Source organism: Solanum lycopersicum, chromosome 12 (genome assembly GCF_036512215.1).
Source record: "Solanum lycopersicum chromosome 12, SLM_r2.1".
Classification (NCBI taxonomy): Eukaryota; Viridiplantae; Streptophyta; class Magnoliopsida; order Solanales; family Solanaceae; genus Solanum; species Solanum lycopersicum.
This window is the reverse complement of record NC_090811.1, coordinates 62,930,983-62,954,069: the sequence shown is the minus strand read 5'-3', so window position 1 is coordinate 62,954,069 and position 23,087 is coordinate 62,930,983. Positions and strand designations below refer to the sequence as shown.

The following is a 23,087-nucleotide window of genomic DNA, read 5'->3' as shown; positions in this document are numbered from 1 at the left end:
TAAAACTGCAACCCCTCTTCCCGTGGACGTAGCCAATTTATTGGTGAATCACGTAAATCTGTTGTCTTGTTTTTCGCGTTTATATTTTCACGTATTATCTCGAATTCCACACAACAATATTAATGTAGGGCTGTGTATCGGCCGATTCGATTCGGTTTTGAAGTTTATTGGGTTGACTTATTGGTTATCGATTTGTAGAGATGCTAAATCATTATAGAACCATTAAGATATTGGCTTATCAGTTATTGGTTATCGATTTTTGATCATTATCGGTTTAACCGTTAAAATTTGACACAAAAGAAAAAATACTGAAAATCACTTAGAAATAAGGTGACAAACCAAATAAACCGTACACTTGAGTTCACAAGTTACATCTTGCTCAAAAACAAACACTTTTAAATTGTAGAATAATCAAGTGTTTGAGACAACCAAAATAAAAGTAGGAAATTAAACACCTAGTTGAGAACTTTATATACAAAATGGTATAAATATAATTATTTAATTTATTATCGGGTTGTCAGTTAACCCATTAAGAAAAATTTTTAAACCGTTAAGAACCAATAACCCGATAACAAAAAAAATCAAAACCTTTATCAAAACCACTCAGCCAACAACCCAATACTATAAACTAATAACTTTTTTATCGATTCGGTTTATCGGTTTCGGTTCTGTTTTGAACAGCCCTATATTAATGTATTTGATTTGAGTTACTTTTTAAGATATTAATGTAATTGAAAATTAAAGAGGATTGTAATTTCGTATTAAAATTATGTGATTCCTAAAATTTATCCTTTGATTTTGATTTGACCGGGAAATTTTTTGTTGGTAGCTTTTTTTTAAATATGTTCTTAGAATGTATTATTTGAATTTAATCAAGCTTTATTATATGAGTATTCTGGATATTGAGTAAGAAAAATTTGTTTACCATAACAAAATATATTGTGTAGTATGAATATGTTTTTTGAGAAGATAGAAAAAATATTTTTTGATAGATTTTCGCTAAAGTAATTTGGAAAAACACTTCGTTTGTTCATAATATTCATAGTCCATTATTCATTACAATATAGATTAATCATAAATAATATTCATATTTTATTAAGTGTTTTAATAGTAAATAGATGAAATATCGATATTTTTTATTCAAGTACCGTGACATTGAGTTTGATTATGAACAGTTTCAAACAAATATAAATTTGATTAGTGTTTAATCATTGATTTTTAAATATTTTTAGAAAATATCTTTGAATAAAATTACAACATGTGTTTTAATTTTAAGAAAATATATTTTTCTTTTTTACAAATTAAACTATCAAAATACTCATAAGTTTGACACAAATTTTTAAGGAAAAATTATATATAATAGCAAACTAATAACTTAAATTAAATGGAATAGCTAGGGTTTGATTTAATTGTGCTCCATAGCAAACATTAGCTAAAATTTGTCAGCGTCTCTCTCCCAAAAATCTCGCTCGCCACTCTCCGTTCTCGCTCGCCTCTCTCGCTTTATACACAGAAATAGTTCTGTTTTCGTTTTGTATAAAGCGAGAGAAAATTGTATATACACATGCAAAAATGTATATCTTCGTGTTATACACTTAATTATACAATTTACAAACATTTTACTTCAAATATTGCTAAAAAAAGGCCAACGAATTATACAATTGCGAATTATACAATTGCAGTGAAATACAATTTTCTCTAGCTTTATATAACAGAAGTGTCACGACCCAAATTTTGCAAGTCGTGATGGCACCTATGTTCCCAACCAATAGGTAAGCCAACCCAACATATTAACCCAACTAAACCAACAAATGAGTAAAAAGACCAATGCTTATCAAGAATCTCCAACATTGAGTTCCTTATAAGTACGAAATGCGGAAGATAAAATATCACCCCAAGAATTGGTGTCTTAAGTACAAGAGCTTCTAAAATTCGATGCAAGTCTGAAACTAATTGACAAATCTAATATAAGGGATATCCTGTTTGAATACTAATAACAGAATAAATAAAAGATAGAGGGAGGTGTGGGCCACGGAACAGCCAAGCAGCTCACCACAACTCAAAGCTCGGACTCAAATTGCTCCACGAGATGTGCTTCTACTCGGAATCGAATCTGCACCACAAAGAGTGCAACAAGCGTAGTATGAGTACGAAATCACGTGTACCTAGTATGTCTCATTGACCGACAACGAAGAAGTAGTGACGGGAGTTATATAAGAAAATAAATTCTTAGATTGTACAAGTATATATATATTACACTTACTATTTAAGTTTCATCAATAAAGGAAATCAACATTTAATATTTTCCAAACACCAAACGAAACATATAGTCATCAAGAATGAATGATGGGATGAAATGCAATGCAATATGATGCCATGTAATGATATGTCTCAGAATACTCAATACTCACCCAACCGTATATACATGATACTCCTCGAAAATACATCGAGAGTTCATGACCCATGGGGGACTCGCGAGGTCCATATACTGACACGGACGATCTACACGTGTCTGTGCGGACGATCTCAACGCACTATCATAATATCAAACAATTTTCGCACGGACGGTCTCCACGTGCCCAAATTACAATCTTAACATCTCACCATCCCCAGCACGGACGATCTCCACGTGTCCAACTTATACTCAGTCTCATCTCTATGCATGTGCACAATATTGTTTCAATAGAGGGGATGATGATGCATCTCAATCAATCAATATGAATATAATACATAACCACCTCAATTATCACAACTATACGGGTGAAATAAATAAAACACAATCACACAAGGAATTCAAGTCAATAATATATCAGCTAATGTCCATATGCCTTGGCATTCTCAAATTTCAATCCACATTCTATAATAGTAATTTTCCGTTTTATAACACCGGTACTCGTACCAATGCCCGTCACACCATTGATACGAGACCACCATATTTCCCCCTTACCCCTTTGTCTATTTTTATTTTTAATCTTTAATTAGAAAAACGTCCTTCAACAAGTCTAACAAGCCTTAACATACCTCAAGTGCCGAATTCGTGTCACGAATCTTTAAGATAGTTCCTTCCCTTTTTGCAAAGTTCCGTAATGTTCACGATCTACCAATGATGCAATATTCATAAGTAAGCGAGTTCGTGGACATTCAAATTATTATAGGTATATCATAGACCCTAAACTCACTCATATCTCTAATCAAACGTCAAATCTTGATATAATTTATATGCCAATTTGTTAAATTTCAAGCCAAGAATTTAACCTTAATTCCTTAAATACACTAAAATTTAATTTTAGATCATATAATATATATCCAATAATTAATTACATATCTTAATATATAAAACTAGTAAATAAATTTTGTAAATGAATAAAATAAGAATAATACCACCCATTAACGATGCACAACGTCGCAAGCCTGCAACGTTTTCCTCCCAATTGTCATTCTGTACAAGTGACAATTTGGCCAAATTGTTTGTCACATGCCAATCATTGGCAATCATTGCCCAATGATTGGTTCAACACTTTTCCCCCTCATTCTTATGCAAAAATTAATTATACGGGAGGGAAATTTGCAGATCAAATTTCCAGATTTTTACAATACGTCTAGCGATTAGGATTTTATTAGACTATCACCTAATAACCACACTAACGTCCCCAGAAATCTCAATCCGTGATAATAAATAAATTCTCAACTCACTATACACTACATCTTACCCATGAAAACAAAAAAAAAAACACTCTTAAATAACAACATAAGAATAAAATAATAACAACAATCTAATGCCCTCTGACAACCTATTTTAATATGCAGAATTGAGAAAGAATGAAAATTGCTTGCGTTTACCTGAGCAATTCTTATTGTTATTCCTCTCGTTTGTCGCTTACGGTAAGTTTCTGCCTCCACCCCTTTTATTTTCTGAACAAGAGTATGTTAACCGTGAAACCCCACTAATCTATTATCTATATTACTTATTTAATAAAAGTTTCATCAACTAGGTACTTGTAGTTATCAATAGTTAAAATACCCCCCTTTAATTTTTATTTTTTTCAGAAAGAGTAAAAATAGTCCTAATTCTCAAAACGACCTAGCGGGTCGTTACAAGAAGTGTATATATTGTGTTTCTGTTTTTGTATAAAGCGAGAAAAACATATATCTTCTTGCTATACACTTATAATTATGCAATATACATACATTTTAATTCGATTCAACTGTATGCAAAACAAATTATACAATTGCAACGAAATAGGCCAGCGAATTATACAATTTAGGCCAGCGAATTATACAATTGTATATGTATAGCAAATTATACAGTTTTATGTTTGCTATGGAGCGCAATTATGCAAAGTTTGCTATAACATACAAATATGAATTTTTTGTTTGCTATATGTGAAAGTTGTCCAATTTTTAATTACATAGTGATCTAAATAATACGGTACACAAACATAATATCGCGATAATAAATCACTAATAATATAATTATCAGTTATCGTAATTTATCAGAATGAAAATCTATTTATGAAAAAAAGTAAATAATTGTAACTAATTATTATTTTTATGTATAATCTAACAATGCAATCTCTTTAATAAAAATGCATTTAAGGAGGGAACGAATAGATTGAATTATAGTTACAGTCATAATTGATGGACTTTTTTTCTTTCTTTTGATAAAATATAAAATTTTGATGCAAGTTTAAAAATCTTAAAAGAACCCAAAAACTAGATTTTCACCTAAATATCATTTTTTTTCTCTCTAGATTTTGGGATCTTGAATTGTTGTTAAAAATTTGAAATTTTTTACCAATTTTACTAAAAAATTGCTTTTGTTAATTTTGTCATCCAATAATTGTCACGACCCAAATCCGGGTCGCCACTGGCACCCACACTTACCCTCCTATGTGAGCGAACCAACCAATCTAAACCTTAACATTTCAATATAATATAAGCAGAAAGTAATGCGGAAGACTTAAACTCATTAAATAAAGACCAATTCATTAACTTCTAAAATTCAACATCTATTATTCCCCAAAATCTGGAAGTCATCATCACAAGAACATCTACGATCAAATGACTAAACTAAGAGTATTCTAAAAGCTAAAAATACATAAGAAGCTAGTCCATGCCGGAAGTTCAAGGCATCAAGACTTGAAGAAGAAGACCCAGTCCAAGCTAGAAGCATTAGCTCACCCTGAATATCCGGTATGACGAAGACTGGCTAGAATCACTGCTGAGTTGAAGATGACGGAACGTTTGCTGCACTCCACAAATAACCAGAAGAAAACATAAAAGTAGGGGTCAGTACAAACCACGGGTACTGAGTAGATATCATCGGTCAACTCAAATAGAGAACAGTATATATATCAAGTAATATCATAAATCAACTATAAAACTCAACATGTAGCAACAACAGGTACTATAATCATCAATAAGTACCATCAAGTTCATCCATGAGGGCTCAAGCCTCAATACCATACTCATTTGGGAATTAAGTTCATTAGATTGAATATATTATCATCTTTCAAGATTCATTATCTTTCTTCCTCTTGTGTCGGTACGTTACACTCCGATCCCCTACTACTATGTGTCGGTACGTGACACTCCGATCTCCTAATTCTACGTGTCGGTTCGTGACACCCGATCCCCTATATGTGTCGGTACGTGACACTCCGATCCCCTATATGTGTCGGTACGTGACACTCCGATCCCCTACTACTATGTGTCGATACGTGACACTCCGATCCCCTAATTCTACGTGTCGGTTCGTGACACCCAATCCCCTATATGTGTCGGTACGTGACACTCCGATCCCCTATATGTGTCGGTACGTGACACTCCGATCCCCTAATTCTACGTGTCGGTTCGTGACAACCGTCCCACTAATACTATGTGTCGGAACGTGACACTCCGATCCACTAATACTATGTGTCGGAACGTGACACTCCGATCCACTAATACTATGTGTCGGAACGTGACACTCCGATCCACTAATATCATTCTGTAAATCATCAAGCCTTCTCTATACCAAGGTATCATCAATCCCATTACTTTAATTCATCAAGCCTTCTTCTATACCAAGGCATCATCAATCCCATTACTTTAATTCATCAAGCCTTCTTCTATACCAAGGCATCATCATTAATAATGTATATTGAAGTTTCTTTTCAAGATTTGGGATTCAATATTTTCATCATGCTTATGTTATCACAATCACATAATCATATTCATGCAAACATACAATTAAGCATATAGTAGGGTTTACAATACTACCAATACATATCATTCTCGATTAAGAGTTTACTATGAAAGCATGAAAACCATAACCTACCTCCACCGAAGAATTGAAATCAAGCAAGTTAATCCTCAAAGCTTGGTGTTTTCCTTTTCTCTCGATCGTTTCTCTCTCTCCCTTCTTGTTCTTTCTATTTTCTTATTCAAACCCTCTTTCTTTTACCATAATTAGTATATAATTAAGAATAAAAGATGGCAATAATACCCCACTAATTAACTTAAGGTTACCTCTTTTAACCCCCAAGAATTTGAGTTATTAATATAAACCCACGAACTTTATAATTAAGGCAAGAATAGTCAAAAACGTCCCTTAAAACTTAACCAGAAATCCGACTCCAACTGGGATTACACAAGCTGTGACGGGCCGTCGCGCTTGTGACGGGCCGTCGCGCTTGCGACGGTCCGTCCTGCTGTCCGTCGCATAGTTCAAAAACTTGATTTTGGGTGAATGGCCTGTGACGGTCCGTCCTGCCACTCCGTTACGAAGTTCAGAGAGTCGATTTTCAGTACCCAATTTCAGATTTTCTAAGTGTTTTGAAACGAGACCCTGCGAAGGTCCGTCGTGCCCATGACGGTCCGTCGTTGGGTTCGTCGCCTCAGCCTGTTTTTTTAGAAATAAAATCTGCTGGTCAAAACGACTAAACAGGTCGTTACAATAATATTGATTCATGTGTTATTTTTATTAAATATAGATACATAAAATTAATGTAATAATGTATAAATTTGAATTAAATGACACCGCTAAGCAAAACTTATTTTGATAATAAAATTGTAAGTTTGAAACTACCGCCTCTTATTTTATCCAATAATTTTAAAAATTTATGAATTCGGAAAAGAGAGAGAGAGTAAACATGCGTACGTGGACCCATTTTTCAAAAGAAAAAAAGTTTTAGTAAATTATTATATCAAGTAAGAGAAATGTCAAATCAAAATAACATTAGTTTATGTTTTATTGGCTCAAGTCAACAGACCCTCTTTAAAGTTGTTTAAATTATTTATTTAGACATTTTAATTAGGGCTAATACCTTTTAAACACTTAAAATTAATATTGTTGTTTAGTAGGGATTTACCAGAAAGTTTATTTGTTAAGTAGGATGCATGAGAACAAGATGTAGCATGTTTGCATTTCTAGGAGTTTTAATAACAATTACTTATTCAGTATTTGAAACTAAGATATGGTTGGTTTGACATTTTATTCAAAATTTTAAGAGAGCTTAGTTTTATAAGAGTGTTATCATGAGCCTACCCTCGGAAAGGGCGTGTAGTCCCTCGATTCAGGAATTGGTAGTGTTTTCCTCAATCGGTAGGTGGGCATGAATGGAGTTTCCAGGAGTTGACACATGGCTTCCATCAAAGTGAGAATTTTGGGAAATGAAGAGAAAAAGTAATAAAGAGCGATCTCTAACAAGGTTTTCAATATGGAGTTTGACATTTCAAGTTCATACTATTATAATCAATTATCTATATAAACGAATAATCAATCATTATTTTTTGAGAGTATACAAAATTTAATGGACAAGTAAAACTAAATATCATAGCTGATAGATCTTATTTTTTATCTTATGAAGGATAAAGTATGTCGTAGTCAAAAATTAAATAATATAAATAAATAAAAAAGAGAAGATCATAGTATTAAATTTCAAAATAAGTGTTGTTACAACTCATTTTATGTCATTTAATAAAAATATATAATTTCAAAACAAGTATTGTCATATATAACTCTTTAATATAAGGGTATAACTGAAAATAATTAAATATTATGTTTATCTTAAATTTTAAAATAGTATGTATTTTTGTTAAAGCAATACTTATTTAGAGAAAAAAAAAACCATGAAAGATATAAGGAAAAGTATATATGAGTTTTTAAAACTTGTTTGGCCATAGATGTTTGCTAGGTGTTTTTGAAGAAGAAAATTGGTAAAATCGGTTTGGCCTTAAAATGTGAGTATCAAGTTTTGGCAAAAAATCAAGATTCCAAAATATAGAAAAAAAAAATGGTATTTAGGCCAAAATCTAATTTTTGGGCTCTTTTAAGATTTTTAGACTTGCATCAAATTTTTATATATTATTAAAAAAAAATAATTCTATCAATAATGACTAACTATAATTCAATCTATTCAATCCCTCCTAAATGCATTTTTATAAAAGAGATTGCATTGTTAGATTATATATATAAATAATAATTAGTTACTGTTATTATTTAATTTTGACCGAATTCATAAATAAATTTCTAAATTTGTTGAGTTTTTTTCTTCAGATATCTCAACTATGTCATTTTCATATTGAATCATTGAACCACTCACAATTTGTTCCTTTTAGATATTGTTGTCTGATTGACTTTTCTATTGTAAATGCCTTCAATTGTGTTCGTATTGTAATGATTTTGATTGAAGGAATGAAGACAAACTATGTGTTAGTCTCATTGTCTTCTAATGTGTTCAAATGACTTGAATTAAAACACAATTATTCTCGATCTATCAATTGGACTAATGAGTTCAGGAAAACCATATGTATCATCTATCAATATCTCTCACAAAATATAGTTCCACATTAGCCAACGGTGTTTAAAAGGAATAAATTTATGGGTGGTTCAATGATTCAATAGAAAAATAGTATAGTTCAATTACCTGATGGAAAAACCCAACAAATTTAAAGATTTGTTCATATATTTGACTTTTACATTTTTTCATCAATAAATTTTTATTTTGATGAATTATAATAATAGATAATTATATTGCTATATACTCATCGTCTTCAAATCTTAGAGTAGCTGTCTTACCTACGATGATAACATAAAAAAAATAAGATAAATTATGAACTATGTGTTGTTTTGATTGGACATTTCTCTTGCTAAATAATAACACACATTATGCCAACTAATGCAACATTTTCTAAGTCACAAATAGTACTAGGTACTTAAAAGAAGATTAAAGAGACTTCTTGTACTACATTTCTATAATATTATAACATATAACAAAATAATATAAACATTCCCAACAGATCAGTACAAATCACAAGATTTTCTTTTATAAAAAAGAAAACATCACACAACATGTGTTGCATCCATTATTAACAGATACAACCATGAAAAAAAGGACAAGAAACCTTAGATAAAGCTATATTTGTACAATATTGGAGGGCCATTAAGGTCTGCTTTGAAGAAAAACCCTAACAGGATTGTAGAGAAAAATGGAAAAATGGTCAAATTTGCCCCTGTACTAGTTACAATCGAACGAAGATTTCTGGTCTAATATTATCCTTCCGTTAGGAAAAGGCGATTATCTTCACCCTATATAATAAGGATTTATACAAGACCTCTAACGTGGATAATAATAGAACAAAAGTCTAACAGAGACGATAGTACATGAGTAAATTTGACCTTTTTGCCCTAAACAAAAAATTTATATTATCATAATACATTGACTTTTCCTGAATGGAACAACTAGCAGAGAGGCGATATCTATATTTCCAAGACGATAACTGCAAAAAAAAAAAAAGTTTTTAATTAATATAATCAAGCTAATAATAATTTTTAATTTTATTTTTGTTGAAAATATTTTACAAAATATTACTTACATTCAGAATCAGTCTTCACCCATTTAGATCCATCATAACTATTTTCCTCTCTTTTTTTCTCTTCTTTCTCTTCTCTTTGTGCATGTTTTTCCTCTAAATATCTCTTTGTTGATGTTCGAGGGGCATTTTGGGGATGTATTTTCTTGGAAAGCATTGTCCTCAAAAGCTATAATAATAAATATAAAATTTTGTTAACACAAATAACAAAAAAACTATTAAAATTTTAAATAAATATTAAATATCGCGAGTTCAATAGTAAATATTGAACTCATAAAGGTAAAAGTAAGTGTAAGGACATATTTAAAGTCCAATTAGAACTAATTAATGCTTCGTTCGTTACGTATTAAATTTATTAAATTTAAATCTTAAATTAGTGGGAAAAAATAGTTACCTTCTCCATTCTTGATTCGGGAAATGTGTCACGTAAATTGGGAGCGGGAGCAAAACCACCCTTTGTACAAACAAGCATTTTCTTGAGAAGGAAAGAAATTGATTTCATCCCAATTGATTTCTTTTTGCTCTGTTTTCTACAAACATCCTTGCATCTACCTATAATTACTCTTATTGTTCTGTCGATTTCTTCCTCGTCGTAATCGTACGAGTAATTAACACTGCTAAATCTACTGGAATTAACCCTACGATCAACTTCCAAGCTCGATGGACAATTAAGAAATCTGTCCAACGGAAGGATATCATCAGCATTGGCAGCGCCGTTCTTGATGTCAACAAACTCAGAATTACTAGCAGTTGGTGGTGGTTTTCGTGATAGTAACTTTGTTAACTCCTTCTGTAACTTCTCGACTTCTTCAGACGTGAATTCTGCTAATTCTGGAGAAGAAGAATAAGAAGTTAGTTCATCGTCTTTCACGTGTAATTTGCTCTGTTCTTTGAGATCACTGCTTCTATTGCCAAAAGTTCCAATTGATAACAACGAATCTGGCCAATCTTTGAATTCTTCATTTATATTATGATCTGTGACGATAAAAAAATAAATTAGTTAGAAATATATTAGTACGATAGAATTAAACAAATTTACCAAATATTGAGACAATCCATCATTCTTCTCAAATTTCCAAAATTTATTAATTTTTTATTAATTAAATGCACTGAACTCTCACTATGCATAGAATCACAAAAAATGATCGGATGACGAAGTCAATTTTGAAATGTGTGAGTTTTAGCTAGGTGAATGCTAATGAGCACATACGACGATGTAATGGATGTCGTGGATATATTAAAAATGCACGAAAGTCTGACATGTAATTATTGCAGTAACATTTTTGAAGAATACGAGTTTTTACGAGAAAGAGGAAGAAGTGTTACTTGTAGTAATTGGCATAGCATTAGACCTCCTACTTCCTTGTCCACCATTGAGCTTGTTATGCATCCAATTAAAGAACTACAAGCCAAAACAAAAAATAGACATAAATAGATATTTCAATTGAAAATTATGAAACAAATCTAGGATAATTTAAAACTTAAATTTTGACCAACCTTCATATTTGAAAAAAAAAATGAATTTTGTGATGATGTTTGAATAGAAGAATTAAGTCAAAGTGAAAAGTTGAAATCCTAGAAGCCAATAATATAGGAGCTTTGGATTGAGAGTAATTAATAAAGATTTGAGTTTCTCACTCTCTTTAGTATATTTGATGATTCCACTAATTATATATATACCAAAACATACAAGCACTAGATTTTATTTATTTATTATTTTTAATACGTGGACAAATAAAAAGGAAACATTTTCCTATGTAGAATAAAGATAATACACACACATGGGAGAGTAATTTGAGGATATTGTACTACTTTGAAAACGTGGCTATGATTTCTTCCATTAGATTAAAGATTAATATGCTAATCTTGAGGTTACTCTTTACATTAAATGTGTTTTAACGTGTTATAGCAGGTTACGATGTGTTTTACTTTACAAATTTATATTTCGCCTACTAAGAATATTACATATAATTAATGTTTTGAATTGAATTTTGAGTGTTATATATAGAGAGAAAATTTTTTTTTATACTGACATGTCATAAAAATTAATAATATTGATGAGCAATGTCAAAGAAAAGATTTATTATCCAATGGTTGTTGTCACACCACGACATGACTTAATTATATTACTAACCCTCCCCCCTTGATGACACAACTAGTAACTTAATTACATATTACTAATTATTTGCTGTCAAATTTCATTTTTTATTTTACTTTTCTTAAAAGAGATGGCCAATCAAGCCACAAAAGACACTTGGTTGATTTAAAAATATATTAAAAAAAAAAAGAAGATAAAAATTAATGATATTAATAAATATCAAATTTTATATGAAATATATCGTAAATAATTCTTATTAAATTTAGAGAGTAGTTTTCTAAATTTAGTTGACTTAACTATGGTTATGATATTTGTTAATATAATATAATATAATCCTAACCTTTAAACTTTATATAAGACATTTGTCCCTCAGCTAGAGGTGCAATCAACGAGACGAAGGAAAATCGAACTTTAAAAGAAAAAGGAAGTACATTTGCAATTCAAGAAAACTGGGCATTTCGACCAATATAAATTTAAAAAAACTTGCATCAATTTACTTTCAACATTTGTTCTATTTATTTATTTTTTTGCTTAAAATTACATATTTACATTACTTTCAGTATATATATGTACTTTATTTTATTGGACATCTCAAGAAAAAGAAGATATTGTATTTTTAAGGTAAAATGAAGGACAAATGAATTTATAATGTACTTGCTCTTTTTCATTTTAAATTTATTTCAAGAAGAATAACTTATGTTTGCATTTAATTTTTTTTTAAAAAAAATATATTTTGGCCTATAATAACATGATTCTATAGCTACATGTTTAAGATTATAGTTTGTAACAATACTTTAAAGATCCTTTCAGCCATGAAAAATATTTATTTATTCAGGATAATATTTTTACTTTATTTAATAATTAGTATCTGACAAGAAAATTCCAAATCAAACTTAAAATTGTATTCCAATTTTGAAAAATAATTAATTACATATTTTACAATTTATTTACTTTTAAAGTTGTGCTTGAATATGTTCAAGCATATTTTCAAATATTCTTTTGTAATAAGTACAATCAAATAACTCTAATTTTATCAATTTCAAATAAAAAATATTTTAAATTTGTGACTAAGTGTCTGCCTAAATGAAATTTTTTGTCCCCATCAAACAACATTATATTATCTAAAATGAGAGGATATGCAATAGCTAGATACTAATAATTGACTAGAACCACAAAAAATAAAAAGCATCTTTGTAGTATACACTGTATAAGAATGGATTGGATCGAAATGATTTTTTTTAAACGATTTATTTTAATTGAGTGAGGGATATGCGATAATCTTTTAAAATGTATTTAACATATATTTATACTTTGTTTGAATATACAATGTAAAGTCATGTCATGTAATAAAATTAATATAAAATTGAAGTTTTATTTAGATTTGTACTTTAAATTTTTTACGATGATAGTTTTTCTTAAAACGAGAAAATTTCACTGATTGCGAAAACTATCAATTTTTTCAAATTCTTAAATAATCTTACGAAATGAGTGATGCACAACTCACAAAATAATATATTAAAACATCCTAAAACATCACAAATTGTCACTATTTATGGACCCTAATCTTGATCGATGATCTAGCCATGACTAGGTTGACAAGTCGCATATATAGGCATGTTCTTTTCAGATCTTTGTGATTATAAATCCATTGTTTTATAAATATTCACTAATCAACACTAATAATAATTAATTATTCTTTAATATAATATTTTCACATAATGCGAACGATATCATCATATCGCATGAATCCCCTTTTAGAAAATTTAAAATGGTAAGAAATTTTTTTTTCTACAAAGTATAAATATTTTTTAAAAATTATAATTTGAAATCTTAAATCAAGTTTTTTTGTTAAAAATTAAATATGAAAAAAAATAATCATATATTTAAACACTAATTTAAATCATAATGCATAATTACCAATCAAAACACAGACTGAAAATTGAGAAGCCCACCATTATATTCTTTTCATAGGAATTTTGGCCATCTCTCTTTGGGAGCTATCTAAACAAATAGGAAAAAGAAATTGCTCGATCTTTCTACATGACCCCTCAAATAAATGTATAGGCCCCCATGTCTCATGTACCAACTTATTACCATCAAATTTTTTTCTATCGGTATCAAGCGTTTATATTGAATCTATAAATACAAAATATTTAGAAATGGTTTGGTATAAAAAAAAATAATGTATGTATTACTTATGCGTAAATTAGTCGTGTAAAATTTATTTTTTTAATCAAGTGTTTGATATATTGCTTTTCTTCTAAATTTTGTGTTTAAATTAAAACTCTACAAAAAGTTTCTTTCAAATTATGCATTTAAATTACTATGAGATGTGCTATTTCATGTAATTTTATTAAGATAGATAATTATTGGAGAATATTTTTTTTGTGGTCTTCTAGCTAGATTGTTGTTCTTTCTATATTTCTAAAATACTTAGAATTTTTTTTGAAGAACTTGGTATGAAACAACAAAATTTAAAAAGTATCTTTCAAACTAGAAAACTAAAATTAATAGAGAAATTAGAATCAGAAACAAATTTGCAATAATATACAAAATATTTTTCTCAAAGAAGAAATTGAACCCACTAAATGCAGTGTGTCCTTAGAGAAAATTATTCCACTTAAGTACACGAGGTTAATGAAATTTATTCTCTTAGGATAGAATAATCTTACTCGCCAGTGTATCGATACTTATACTCATGATGTCACTAAACCACTCAACGACACTAAAGTACACTTAGAATACTAAATTTAGTACGTAGTAGAATAAGAAGTCCAGAAAATTGGTTGTTTTGAAATGAGAGAAAATTCCTGTATTTATAGACAACAAAGGGTAGTGTAAAAAATACTTATTGTGCATTTTCGGCAAGGTAACAACCTTTTGAAAAGTTACAACTATTCGGAAAGGTCATAACTTTTCATTAAAGTCAAAACTCTTCGTAAAGATCTCAACTCTTCATTTTTTATTCACACATTTAAAACATATAGTTAGGAGAAGAATATTGTGTAGTCATGTTTGCTATTTTCATTTCTCACTTGAATTATTAGAGAATAAATAATGGTCATCTTAATAAACTGATCATTCGCAAAACATTAATTTTCAATTTAAAAAAAGATAGATAATATAGTTTTAAAACCAAAAAGATGATAAACAATAGTAAATCGAATAAACCATCTTCATTTACACATAAAGTTAGCAAGTTGAATTTATTTAACAACAAATGACTCTTTCTAAATAAAAAAATTTGTAAATCAATTTCTTTAAATAAATGTACTAGTGTAAATATAAGACATAAAACCAAGAAAATAAACAAAATGACTAAAAGAATATGAGGAATATATTTTTCTTTACTTAGATCAATCTCGTGGTATTATATTAAATCGTATGCATTACTTATACCATCAAATATAACATATTAGTTATACATCCTACAATACTATGTAGGGTGTATAACTAATACATAGATTATTATAAATAGGCTCAATATTTTTATCAAATATAATACTAAGTTGTCACGACCCAAAAATGGGTGTGATGACACTCGTCTTATCCCACCAAGACAAGTCAGCCTAAAACCAAATATCTAACAAAGTGCGGAAGTAAATGACAATCCATCTACAATTCCTATTATGAAACCAAGTCATATTAATTGAATCCCCAAAATCAGGTTGTCACGTGCACAAGCCTCTAATGTAAATATTAGAATTGAAATAAAATAGAAGTCTAACATGAAGTTGTCTTTCAAGTAAAAACAAAGTCATAAACTGGAGTAGGAAAGTTCGCTGAGATGACAAGCAGCTACCTCACAATCCTCCACAAGATGCCTCGGAAATGAAAAAAATGACAGGTATCACGAAGATCCAGGCTCGTATCCTACAAAAATTTGTAGAAGCAAGGAGTGAGTACCAAACCACGCGGTACCCAACAAGCAAACTTCTAAACACAAGTTAAGTGAACAAAATACGGGCACTTCTTACACCATATCTAAACCTCCACGCTACAGTCTAATAGTTTACAGTTTACCAAACACACAACTCAATAACCACACTCTATCAGTTTACACATTCTCAATAACAACTCAATATTCAACAGTCACAAGCTTCACAGAGAAACACTCACAAGATCAGCAAAACACGTGTTCAAGTTCATCAATAATAAAATGTGTAATGCCATGAGATGCAATGTCAAGTATAGTGATGCATGTCTTCCCTAACGATACACACCCGCTGTCTCTCAGTCCGGGACCCATGGGGGACATATCTGTCCATGCATCTGTCGCGGCGCACGACACGACCCTCGATAAATAGTAACCTTCGCGGCACGCGATACGTCCCTCGAAATATAATATCCATCGCGGCGCGCGATACGACCCTCGAAAATAGTACATCATCCTCTTACCACAACCATGTCTCAGATACAATGCAAATGACATGCTCAAATGAAAAGGGGGAGATAACCATTTGATAACGAAGCACAATTTACAACAAGAAATACAACACCAACAAATAAACATCAAGTCTCCAAATCATTCTCAACATCACAGAAGGAAATACACGAATTTCGTACGCTTAACAAGAGTTTAGAAATCCACTTGCCTCAAGTAGTCGAACAATCACTTCGGAACTTGAATCTTCCCCTTTCTTTGAAGTTCCAATTCAAAACAATCTATTCAAATAATTGTCCATAATAAGATTTCAAGACGAAAAGATATCTACATCACTTTGTCTCTAGTCTAGACTCTAAACTCACTCAAAAACTTACTCGACTATACAATCAAGCTCCTAATGTTAAGGTCAATTGATATTTCAATTATCAAAATTCCAAGTTTCAAGCCTAGGGTCAAGTTTTAATTATTATTATTATTTTTATTTTTTTATAAGCCAAGTTGAAACAAATATGTCTTTTGACTTCTAAATGATGAAAAGCAATTCGGGCAACAGTAAGCTTCAGATAAAATCTTGAATCATACAAATGTTCCGTCACAATACCATACTGTATCCTATTCATAATATCCAAACTCTTATTTCCTAAGGATTAATTCTAAACTAAAGGCAATTGCTGCCAAATCATCACTACATTAAAGGCAAAAAAAAAAAAAAAAAAATTGGTACAAAGTTAAGTGTAAAGAGTAATGGGTATATGACACCTATTTAGCCTACAACCTTATGGACAAATCATTCCCCTCCCATTTTAATATAATATTAGTTTCAGGCATGCATATATATGTATAAATTATTGAATAACATGTAGACTTGATGCAATTACCTGTAGCAGTTCGCAAGATGTCGAAATCCTTCGTCCGTTCCGTCTTTCTCCTTCCTTCTTTTCCTTTTATGAATTAATTAAGTACTAATTGTGATAGGTTTTACCCACATATTTAATTAAATATAGTCTAAATGGTATAGGGTCTTAAATAAATTATCACTTTAGCCCATAAACTATCGATTAATTAACTCAAGTTACACTAATATTTAAAATTTCCAAAAATGACCTTCCGGATCATTACATAAGTAAAATCATACATAATATATAAAGTATTCTTAATCCACCCTATGAATCTTTCTCTCTCTCTCTACATATATATATATATATATATATATATATATATATATATATATATATATATATATATATATATATATATATACACACTTCTTCCGTTTGGAATTATTTGTCATGTTGCGTTTTTCGAAAGTAAATTTGACTAATTTTCAAAGTTAAATTAGAGCACATTAATTCGATATTTTAAACAAAAAAAATTAGATATTATAAAACTATATGAAAGATACTATAAATTGCAATTTTTGCATATCAATATGATCAAAAAATACATGTTAAAATGCTAGTCAAAGTTTATATAATTTGACTCTAAAAATAGAAATTATGACAAATAATATCAGACGGAGAAAATATAAGTTAACTTTGATTTGTGGACAAATATTATCAATTAGATACTCATGATCATCTCTACAAAATTGATATGATTTGCTTTAAATAATTGCATTATTTAGTGCCTTTGTCTAGGTAAACCGTACATTTATTTGATAAGTATGTGCACTTTTAAAAATATACTTATATTTGCACTTTGATAAGTATATGCCAATTATAATTTTTAAAAATTTAGGTCCTGTTTCCAATGAAAAATACCTACCCTTCCAATAAGAATGATAGACCTAATTTCAATTATTTCAAACTTCATTGTATATTATATATATATATATATATATATATATATATAAGTAATACATTAATTCAAATCAGGTGTGATATCCATTCATCACATTGAAAGGTTATTTTTTAAAATGAGTGATGAAACGCGAAAGAAGCATATAGATATGCAATATCATTAGTACATATCGTAAATGCGATATGAAGTATATATTGTAATAAATTAATAATAATATATGTACTTATACTTTACAATTACATAGTGATTACCATAGTTAATGACAATTTAGTACTCCAAGCAATTAAAAAAAGGACTATATAGAATGATGAGCCACGTGTCCATACAAAATAAGGTCATTGATTATGTCATAGTCAGACCAACACGTGTCCCAATAAAAGAGGTCTGGTTGACTTACATTTCAACCATTCATAGTACAACATTCTCTAGATTATTGTCTAATATTTTTAATAATTTATATAAAAAATTTAGATTGTTATAAAACTATAAAATAAGAACAAAGAAATTAGAGAGAAAGGAAGAGAAGACTTGTTATTTCTCTTTATGAATTGATTTACAATGAAGAGGAACACTCTATTTATAGGAGAAATCTAACTTGGTCCCCAAGTAGGAGAACTCTTTAACCATATCCTAAAAAGAACTCCACATGATAGACATTCACGACAAATACTTTATAATACTCCCCCTGAATGTCTAATTCATAGATGATGTGCCTCGTCAAAAACCTTACTAAAAAAACTTTAAGAAAAGAAAAACTTTAGTAAAGGAAAATAGTACACATATCTATTAATAAGCATCTAGGCTGCCTCATTAAAAACCTTACAAGGAAAACCAAGTGGGACAAAACCTCGTAAGGGAAAAATAGTACAACGCGTATTAATTTCCCCTAATGAGAACATTAATTCAGAGACTTGAATCTTCGCATTCCAAGCTTGTGCACCATCTTCTTGAAAGTTCCAGTTGGTAGAGACTTGGTGAATAGATTAGCCACATTGTCACTTGAACGAATCTGTTGCACATTTATATCACCATTCTTTTGAAGTTCATGTGTATAGAAAAGCTTCGGTGAAATATGCTTCGTTCTATCTCCTTTTATGAATCCTCCCTTAAGTTGTGCTATGCATGTTGCATTATCTTCATATAAAATGGTGGGTACTTTATCACATTTCAAACCACATTTCTCTCGAATGAGATGTATCATCGACCTTAGCCACACACATTATCTACTTGCTTCATGAATAACTATTATTTCAGCATGATTAGATGAAGTGGCTACGATGGACTGCTTTGTAGATCTCCTAGATATGGCAGTCCCCCCACAGATAAACCCATAGCCTGTTTGGGATCGAGCTTTGTGTGGATCAGATAAATATCCTGCATCAGCATAACCAACAAGATTTAGGCTACAATTAATAGAATAAAATAAGCCCATATTAGTTGTCCCTTTAAGATATCGCAAAATGTGTTTGATCCCATTCCAGTGTCTCCTAGTAGGAGTAGAACTATACCTTGTTAACAAGTTAACAGCAAAAGCTATATCAGGCCTTGTAGTATTAGCAAGATACATTAGTTCACCAATTGCACTAAGATATGGTACTTCAGAACCAAGAATTTCTTCATCCTTTTCTTGAGGTCGGAATGGATCCTTATTCACATCAAGTGAACGAACAACCATCAGAGTACTTAATGGATGCGCTTCATCCATACGAAATATATTCAACACTTTTTCTGTGTAGGCAGATTGATGAATAAAAATACTATTTGTCAAATGCTCAATTTGCAAACCAAGACATAATTTTGTTCTTCCCAGATCTTTCATCTCAAATTCATTCTTTAAATAATCAATTGTCTTTTGAAGCTCTATTAGAGTTCCAATAAGATTTATGTCATCAACATAAATAGCAAGTACAACAAATTCTGATATTGTTTTCTTTATAAAGACACATGGACAAATTGCATCATTTGTATAACCTTCCTTAGTTAAATACTCACTAAGACGGTTATACCACATCCGCCCAGATTGCTTCAAACCATATAATGATCTTTGCAATTTAATTGAATACATTTCTCGAGATTTTGAATTATATGATTTAGGCATCGCAAATCCTTCAGGAATTTTCATGTATATCTCATTATCAAGTTAACCACATCCATCAAATGCATTTCAAGTTGCTCATGGACTGTGAAACTAATGAGATAACACAATGTTATTGCATCCATTAGGTGTTTGAACTATAGGTCCAAAAAACTTCACGCTTGGCAAGTGAATTCAACTCTGATTGAATTGCTTCTTGCCATTTTGGCCAATCATTTCGTTGTCGACATTCTATAACAGATTGAGGTTCATGATCCTCATTATCTTGCATGATATTTGTTGCAACATTATATGCAAAGACATAATCAACCACTATTTCTGATTGATTCACATTAGTTTAAAAAACATCTCTTAAATTTATAGATAGTTCATTATTTCCTTGAGTTTCAAGTTCATTGATTCTTTCATGAATATCAGACTTATTCAAATTTTGAACTTCCATATGAGATTCTTTCATAGTGTCATCTTGACATTTAATCTTTCTTTTTCTAGGATTTTGATCCTTAGACCCCAATGGTCTACCACACTTTAGGTGTGTTTTTGACTCATTAGCTATGACACTAGTGGATGGTACTTTAGGGACATCAATTCGAATTGGGACATTCTCTGCGGGAATATGTGATTTAGTAATCCTTTTCAAATCTGTAAATGCGTTTGGCATTTGATTTGCAATTTTCTGCAGATGAATAATCTTGTGTACTTCTTGTTCGCAAGTAGAAGAATATAGATCAAGATGAGACAATGATAAATTTTTCCACAAAATTTCTCGTTTTATTTCACTATTCTCTCCCCCTAATTTTGGGAAAACTGTCTCATCAAACCGACAATCTGCAAAACTAGCAGTAAATATGTCTCCAGTCAATGATTCAAGATAGCGGATAATGGAGGGCGACTCAAACCCAACATATATTCCTAACCTTCTTTGAGAGCCCATCTTAGTGCGGCTTGGTGGTGCCACAGGCACATATATAACCCTTCCAAAAATTCTTAGATGAGATATATTAGGTTCTTGACCCATAACCAATTGCAATGGAGAAACCTTATGATAACTTGTCGGTCTGAGACGAATAAGTGTCGCAATTAGTTCCCACACAAAAGTGGGCAACTTAGTTTTCATAAGCAATGGTCTTGCTATTAATTGCAAACGTTTAATTAATGATTCAGCGAGACCATTCTGAGTATGAACATGAGCAACGAAGTGTTCAACTCTTATCCCAATCGCTAAACAACTTAATCTGATTATCAGGAAAGTGTGCCCTTAATCTTATTATTTGTGCCAATAATTTTGCAAATGCCAAGTTACGAGATGACAATAGGCACACATGAGACCATCTAGAAGAAGCATCTATTAAAACCATAAATATCTAAATGACTCATTAGGTGGGTGAATAGGTCCACAAATATCCCCATGTATACGTTCCAAGAACGTAAGGGACTCAATCTTAACTTTCATTGGTGATGGTCTCACAATTAACTTGCCTTGATAACAAGCAGTACAAGAAAATTCACCATTTAAAAGAACTTTTATGTCTTTTAGTGGATATCCATTCGAATTTTCTATAATTCATTTCATCATTATTGACCCAGGATGTCCTAGACGATCATGTCAAAGTACAAATGTATTCGAATCAGTAAACTTCTTATTTACTATAAAATGTGCCTCAATTGCACTAATTTTTGTCCAATACAAGCCAGAAGATAAGGTATGGAACTTTTCTATAACACATGTCTGCCCAGAGTCATTCTTAGTGATACCAAAATATTCAAGATTTATTTCATCCATTGATTGGATTGGATAACTATTTTCACGGATATCTTTAAAACTCAACAAGTTTCTCTTAGATTTTGGAGAAAACATAGCATAATTAATGATGAGTTTAGTTCCTTTGGGCAAAATTAGAATGACTCTTCCAAAACCCTGAATCATATTAGTACTACAAAAAATTGTAGTAACATTTATTTTACCCATACTTAAATGAGAAAAATATTTCTTATTTTTGAATATCGTATGTGTTGTATCAAAATCAATCAAACAAATATCTTCATATTTCGATAATATGTTCTTAGAATTATCCATATCTTCACATGAAATGACATACACAAAATAAATATATATTAAATATTAGTGTTGTCAAAAGAGTACAATATATTCAAAGGAATAAATTAATAATTAAATATTAGAAATTGAGCCTTAATTTATTCTTTCCTCTAAGTAAAAAATGAGTTGTTAAGAAAATAAAATAAAATTATTTTTTAATCCTAGTTAATAACAGACTGCATGTTTTTAACATAAGATCAAATTAAAGACCTAATATAATACAAACACATGATAAGTCCTAGTTAATATCAAAATTTTTATGTTTTTAACATTTGACCAAGTTAAAGACCTAATATAATACAAACACGTGATAAAGTTTAGTATTTGACTAACTCTATCATATTAGAATCATATAAATAAATTAATGAAATATATATATTATTTTATTAAGAATTAAGGAACAAGCTAATGAACGACTAAACTAATTTAAAATACTAATACTCATGCAAACAACTATCATTACATGAAATTTGTTAATAAATACTACCAAAAAAAATATCACTCTTCCATGTTCACAGAACCATCACCAATTAAGTGATCTATTTTTCCTTCAGGATGTGCGAAGAAATCTGCTACATTCAAATGCGTGATGTCAACTTGATTTTCAGAGATAAAATTTGCCTCAGGATTTTTCTCTTGCTTATTTAGTGATTCTTGATAAAGCTCAACCAAGTGTTTGGGAGTACGACAATTACGTGCATAATGACCTCTTCCACCACATCGAAAACAACCTTCCCTAGTTGCTTCACGTTTC

At 30.3% G+C, this 23,087-nt stretch overlaps 1 protein-coding gene across 1 annotated transcript; it reads right to left on the bottom strand.

Annotated features, from left to right (window-relative positions):
* Nucleotides 1-9,219: 9,219 nt before the first annotated feature.
* On the bottom strand, nt 9,220-11,537 carry LOC101266104 (protein DRO1-like). Its single transcript, XM_004252471.5, has 5 exons — nt 11,353-11,537; nt 11,182-11,257; nt 10,250-10,830; nt 9,859-10,024; nt 9,220-9,762 (listed from the first exon to the last, which is right to left on the bottom strand). The coding sequence occupies exons 1-5, from the start codon at nt 11,356-11,358 to the stop codon at nt 9,743-9,745; spliced, it is 849 nt and encodes a 282-aa protein (XP_004252519.1). The 5' UTR covers nt 11,359-11,537; the 3' UTR covers nt 9,220-9,742.
* Nucleotides 11,538-23,087: the final 11,550 nt, after the last annotated feature.

Excerpts from the sequence above, each read along its gene's own strand:
- LOC101266104 (XM_004252471.5), bottom strand. Across the intron at positions 10,831-11,181 it reads TGCTATGCCAATTACTACAA|ATCATAATATAAATGAAGAA; the intron begins GTAACACTTCTT and ends TTATCGTCACAG. Across the intron at positions 9,763-9,858 it reads GGTGAAGACTGATTCTGAAT|TTATCGTCTTGGAAATATAG; the intron begins GTAAGTAATATT and ends TTTTTTTTGCAG.